This window comes from Hypanus sabinus, chromosome 11 (assembly GCF_030144855.1).
Source record: "Hypanus sabinus isolate sHypSab1 chromosome 11, sHypSab1.hap1, whole genome shotgun sequence".
In the NCBI taxonomy this organism is placed as follows: Eukaryota; Metazoa; Chordata; class Chondrichthyes; order Myliobatiformes; family Dasyatidae; genus Hypanus; species Hypanus sabinus.
The window spans coordinates 3,831,916-3,838,673 of NC_082716.1; the positions used below are offsets into that span (position 1 = coordinate 3,831,916).

General features: G+C 44.0%; 1 protein-coding gene across 1 annotated transcript in view; it reads right to left on the reverse strand.

Annotated features, from left to right (window-relative positions):
- Positions 1-4,599, reverse strand: part of LOC132402325 (ankyrin repeat and SOCS box protein 17-like) — a 42,422-nt gene extending 37,823 nt beyond the window's left edge. The window contains exons 1-3 of the mRNA XM_059985203.1: positions 4,573-4,599; positions 4,202-4,208; positions 3,626-3,671 (exon numbers count right to left, since the gene is read on the reverse strand). Of these exons, the coding sequence (XP_059841186.1) occupies positions 3,626-3,671; positions 4,202-4,208; positions 4,573-4,599 (80 nt within the window). The remainder of the gene's footprint in view (positions 1-3,625; positions 3,672-4,201; positions 4,209-4,572) is intronic.
- Between the last annotated feature and the right edge of the window lie 2,159 nt (positions 4,600-6,758).

Consider the following 6,758-nt stretch of genomic DNA (forward strand, 5'->3'; position numbering starts at 1 on the left):
ATCTCTCAGCGTAAGACAGCCCTGCCATCCCAGGAATCAACCTAGTGAATCTACGCTGCACTTCCTCAATTGCCAGAATGTCCTTCCTTAAACCTGGAGATCAAAACTGTACACAATATTCCAGGTGTGGTCTCACCAGGGCCCTGTACAAATGCAAAAGAACATCCTTGCTCTTGTATTCAATTCCCCTTGTAACAAAGGCCAACATTCCATTTGCCCTCTTCACTGCCTGTTGCACTTGCTCATTCACCTTCATTGACTGATGAACTAGGACTCCTAGGTCTCTTTGCATTTCTCCCTTACCTAACTCGACACCGTTCAGACAATACTCTGCCCTCTTGTTCCTGCTTCCAAAGTGGATAACTTCACATTTATTCACATTGAATAACATCTGCCAAGTATCTGCCCACTCACTCAGCCTATCCAAGTCTCCCTGTATTCTCCTAACGTCCTCTTCGCATGTCACACTGCCACCCAGTTTAGTATCGTCAGCAAACTTGCTGATATAGTTTTCAATGCCCTCATCTAAATCATTGACATAAATCGTAAAGAGCTGTGGTCCCAATACAGAGCCCTGTGGTACCCCACTAGTCACCTCCAGCCAGTCTGAGAAACACCCATTCACTGCTACCCTTTGCTTTCCATCTGCCAACCAGTTTTCTATCCATGTTGAAACCCTGCCCCCAATGCCATGAGCTCTGATTTTACTCACCAATCTCCTATGTGGCACCTTATCGAATGCCTTCTGAAAATCTAGGTACACAACATCTACTGGCTTACCCTCGTCTAACATCCTTGTTACACCCTCAAAAAACTCCAACAGATTAGTCAAGCATGATTTGCCCTTGGTAAATCCATGCTGGCTCGGCCTAATCCTATTTCTGCCATCTAGATGTGCCACAATAATGGACTCAAGCATCTTCCCTACGACTGACGTTAGGCTAACAGGGCGATAGTTCTCCGTTTTCTCCTTCCCTCCCTTCTTGAAAAGTGGGACAACATTAGCCACTCTCCAATCTTCAGGAACTGATCCTGAATCTAAGGAACATCGGAAAATGATTACCAATGCATCCGCAATTTCCTGAGCCACCTCTTTTAGAACCCTCGGATGCAGACCATCTGGACCCGGGGATTTATTAGCCTTCAGTCCTACCAGTCTACTCATCACAGTTTCTTTCCTAATTTCAATCTGTCTCAATTCCTCTGATATCTTATGACCCTGGCCCATCCATACATCTAGGAGATTGCTTGTGTCCTCCCTGGTGAAGACAGATCTAAAGTATGCATTAAATTCTGTTGCCATTTCCCTGTTTCCCATAACAATTTCTCCCAATTCATTCTTCAAGGGGCCAACATTGTTCTTAACTATCTTCTTTCTCTTCACATAGCTAAAAAAAGCTTTTGCTATCCCCTTTTATATTCCTGGCTAGACTGAGCTCATACCTGATTTTTTCTCTCCATATTGCTTTTTTAGTTAAGATCTGCTGTTCCTTAAAACTTTCCCAATCATCTGTATTCCCACTCATCTTAGCCCTGTCATACTTCTTTTTCTTTAATGCTATACAATCTCTGACTTCCTTTGTCAACCACTGTGGCCCCTTCCCCCTCTTTGAATCCTTCCTTCTCATTGCAATGAACTGCATTTGCATCTTTTGTATTATGCCCAAGAATATCTGCCACTGCTGATCCACTGTCTTTCCTGCCAGGGCATCCGCCCATTTAACTTTGGCCAGCTCATCCCTCATGGCTCCGTAGTCTCCTTTATTTAATTGCAACACTGACACCTCTGATCTGCCCCTATCCCTCTCAAATTGTAGATAAAAACTTATCATGTTATGATCACTACTTCCTAATGGCTCCTTTACTTCAAGATCACTTATCAACTCCTGTTCATTACACATCACCAAGTCCAAAATAACCTCGTTCCTGGTTGGCTCAAGCACAAGCTGTTCCAAAAATACATCCCTTAGACACTCCACAAATTCCCTATCCTGGGGTCCAGCACCTACCTGATTCTCCCAATCCACCTGCATGTTGAAATCTCCCATAACGACTGCATTACCTTTAGCACATGCCAATGTTAACTCCCTAATCAACTTGTACCCAATATCCACGCTACTGTTTGGGGGCCTGTACACAACACCCATTAGGGTCTTTTTACCCTTACTGTTCCTCAGCTCAATCCACACAGACTCTACTTCCCCTGTTCTCAAGTCACCTCTTGCTAAGGACTGAATCTCATTCCTCACCAACAGGGCCACCCCACCCCCTCTTCCCATATTTCTGTCTCTACGATAGCACGTATACCCTGGTACACTCAATTCCCAGGCCTGATCCGCTTGCAGCCACGTCTCCGTTATCCCAACAATATCGTAGTTCCCCATTTTCATCTGAGCTTCAAGCTCATCTGTCTTATTTCTGACACTACGCGCATTCAAGTGTAGAATTCTTAGCCCATTCCTCCTCTCTTTGCTTAAAACACTGTCTACTGTACCTAACCCAGCTCCTTGAACTTCCATCGGGCAAATTGCACCCTGAATTTTGATGGCCTTCTCAAGATCACCCAAACCTTGTACACATTTAACCCCATGCACCTTCTGACCAACCCTCTGGATCTGGATCCCTGCCCCCTGCACATCTAGTTTAAACCCCCCCGAGCAGCACTGGCAAATACTCCTGCAAGAATGTTAGTACCCCTCCGGTTCAGATGTAGACCATCCCTTCGAAACAGATCCCAATGTCCCTGGAACAAAGACCAATTATCCAAAAACCTGAACCCTTCCTTCCTGCACCATGCTCTCAGCCTCGTATTAATGTGCATAATCATTCTATTCTTCGCCTCACTCGCACGTGGCACAGGTAGCAATCCCGAGATTGTCACCCTGGAGGTCCTGCCTTTCAGCTTCACTCCTAACTCCCTGAACTCTCTAAGCAGGACCCCCTCACTCACCTTACCTACATCGTTGGTCCCTACATGGACCACTACATCTGGGTTCATGCCCTCACTCTCAAGAATAGCCTGCACCCGATCTGAGATGTCCCGGACCCTGGCACCAGGGAGGCACCAGGGAGACTCCCGATCTGCCCCACAAAATCTCCTATCTGCCCCCCTAACTATAGAATCCCCTAAAACTATCGCTCTCTTCTCTTCCCTCCTCCCCTTTCTAGTTGAGGGTTCAACCTTTGTGCCAGAGGCAGGACCACTACAACTCATTCCTGGTAGGTCATCCACATCAACAGTATCCAGAACGGTATACTTATTGTTAATGGGAATGGCCGCAGGGGTGCTCTGCTCTCTCTGCCTGCTCCCCCTGCCTCTCTGGACCATCACCCATCTGCCTACTTCTTGGTTTTTTGGTGTGACTACCTCCTGATAACTCCTATCTATCTCTGCCTCTGCCTCCCGAATGATCCGTAGTTCATCCAGCTCCTGCTCCAACTCCCTAACTCGGTCTGATAGGAGCTGCAGCTAGACGCACCTTTTGCAGGTGTGGTCATCAGGGACAACTGTGTTGACCCTGACTTCCCACATACTGCATACGGAGCACACCACTGCTCTGACTGTCTCCCCCATTACCTGAACTGGATTAATAGAATAAGTCTAAAAAGCACCTAGTGACCTTACCTTCTTCCCCTCAGCGAGCAATCACACAGGCTTACCGAAGTCCCCTTACGCCAAAGCCCACTTAGCCAAAGCCCAGGACTCTGCTTCCACGGACATTAAACGCCTCGTTCAGACGAAGCGGTGAATATGTTCAAAATCCTGAAAGAAATAATGGAGGTCCAGAAAGATATAAAGCAGCAGCTCCGTGATATTAAGGCAGAGCTCGCCAGCGTTAATCAAAAAATAGCGGTGGCAGAGACTCACATTGAGAAGGTGGAAGATCGCGTTCAAAACGTGGAACGGATACTGAGCAAGACAATAAAAATATTAAATTACCAAGAAGGTAAACTGCTTGACCTGGAGGGAAGATCACAGCGGAAAAATATCAGATCTACAATGTTCCTGAAGGAGCGGAGGGCCCGTCTATGACGGAGTTTGTCGGAAAGTTACTCCGGGACGCACTGGAGCTTCCCCCGGCTATGAAGCTGGAAGTCGAAAGAGCCCACCGCGTGTTGGTCCCAAAACCTACCCAAGATAGAAAGTCACGATCAATTATAAATAAATTCCTTCGGTACAGCACCAAGGCAGAGATTCTACGATGGGCCTGGGTTAAGAAGAGTGTTTTTAGAGGATAAATTAATATATTTCGACAAAGATTACCCCCCCCCCCACAGTCCTCCAGAAACACAAAGAATACTCTGAAGTAAAGAGAGTACTAAAGCAAAATAAGATTAGATTTCAAACTCCATACCCTGCTAAACTTCGAGTGTTTTATGACAACAGGACGCAGTTGTACCAGACAGAGGAAGAGGTGACTACAGACATGAAGGCCAGAGGGTTGTCCGTCAGCATGACCAAAACGAAAGAAAGCCTGGCTGATAAACTGTCCCACTCGGCTTGGGAAATAGTGCGAGAATAGAGAAGGCAGGAGACGGGAGGAAGCCAAGAGAAACTTATCAGGAAGAGACCAGGAGTTTCCCAAAGACAGTCCTCATCCCTTTCAGAAGAGCCGTAAGGTCTGGCTAACTTTAAAAATGCTGAGAAGCTAAACAGAAGCAAAAGTACACGGTGATATACCTATCTTGAGAAATACTTATTATAATGTGGATTTTATATTACTTAGTTGTTATTCTTTATTTGCTCACTTACTCCTTTTCCCCCACCAAAATGAGAATATATATATGTGTGTGTATGTGTGTGTGTGTGTGTGTGTGCGTGTGTGTGTGCGTGTGTGTGTGCGTGTGTGTGTGTGTGTGTGCGTGCGTGTGTGCGTGCGTGTGTGTGTGTGTGTGTGCGTGTGTGTGCGCGTGTGTGTGCGTGTGTGTGTGTGTGTGCGTGTGTGTGTGCATGTGTGTGTGCGTGCGTGTGTGCGTGCGTGTGTGCGTGCGTGTGTGCGTGCGTGTGTGTGTGCGTGTGTGTGTGCGTGTGTGTGTGCGTGTGTGTGCGTGTGTGTGTGTGTGCTATATATATATATATATAGTACACAGGGAAATCTTTTCTGTGTAATGGATTTGTTCACTGACTTTTATGAATACTGCAATGGGGGCCCTCAACTCACAAATTGGAGGGGTTATCCCTCACGGCTAGACATTTCCTCCAGCTTAACAGAGGGTCATTTACTAGAGACCTCAGCCTTGGAATCACACGTTTGCTGCCATTTTTGTTATTATTGGAGTTTCTTGGTTCTTATTTGTTCAGGGAGTAGATCGATTAAGTTTTATTCTAATTTCAATGATACATTGACAGATAAATACAGATGGCTAAGGACAAGGTAAAATTCATTTCTTTTAATGTAAATGGGCTATTAAATCCAATCAAACGTAAGAGAATTTTATCCAACATGAAAAAAGAACAAGCCCATGTAGTATATTTACAGGAAACTCATTTAAATGATAATGAGCATAAAAAACTGAGAATGGGCTTCACTGATCTGTTTTTCTCCTCATATAAATCAGGGCACAGGAGAGGAGTTGCTATTCTTATCTCAAGTAAGCTAAGTTTTGAAAAAATATTTGAAATGGGAGATAAAGAAGGCAGATATGTTCTGGTAAGGGGGAATATAGACAGGATAGGATTTGATAGGATTGAGGCAGGAAATATGTTCCAGATGTTGGGAGAGTCCAGTACCAGAGGGCATGGATTGAGAATAAGAGGTCAGTTATTTAAAACAGAGTTGAGGAAGAGCTTCTTCTCCCAGAGAGTTGTGGAGGTGTGGAATGCACTGCCTCGGAAGACGGTGGAGGCCAATTCTCTGGATGCTTTCAAGAAGGAGCTAGATAGATATCTGATGGATAGGGGAATCAAAGGATATGGGGACAAGGCAGGGACTGGGTATTGATAGTGAATGATCAGCCATGATCTCAGAATGGCAGTGCAGACTCAAGGGGCCGAATGGTCTACTTCTGCACCTATTGTCTATTATCAATTCAGTTACTCTATTGAATATATACGCACCCCCGGGAAGTGATATTGGTTTCTTTCAGAAAATTACTGATATTATGGTAATAGAAACAGAAGGTCTCCTGCTATGTGGGGGAGACTTAAATTTAAAATTACAACCAAACTTAGACTCTTCCAACAGAAAAACCTATGAAACAAAATCTTTACATAAGAAAGTTAATACACTTTTTGAGGATGTTGGTTTAATTGATATATGGAGGGACCTTTTCCCTGACAGAAGGGATCACACTCATTATTCTGCTTCACATTCTGTATATGCAAGAATAGACTATTTCATAACATTTGGAAAAGACAAAGACAAAATAAACAACTGTGGAATTGGGACAATAGATGTAAGTGACCATGCACCTATATATTTATCTGCTGATTTTGACCTACAGCCAAAGAATACTATTTGGAAACTAAATTCAAGTCTACTCAATGATCTGTACTTTAAGGAACAAATTAAAAAAGAAATTGGTCTCTACTTAGAATTTAATGAAAATGGAGAGGTTTCACCTCCCACTTTATGGGATACTCTGAAGGCGGTCTTAAGAGGGAAAATTATAGCAATATCTTCATATAAGAAAAAAATAAGGAATAAAACATTAGAGGAATTACAAGATAGACTGAAGGAACTAGAGAAAAAACAAATTGAATTTGGCACAGGATACATTAGGAGAAATTAAAAGAATTAGGAATGAATAAATAATTT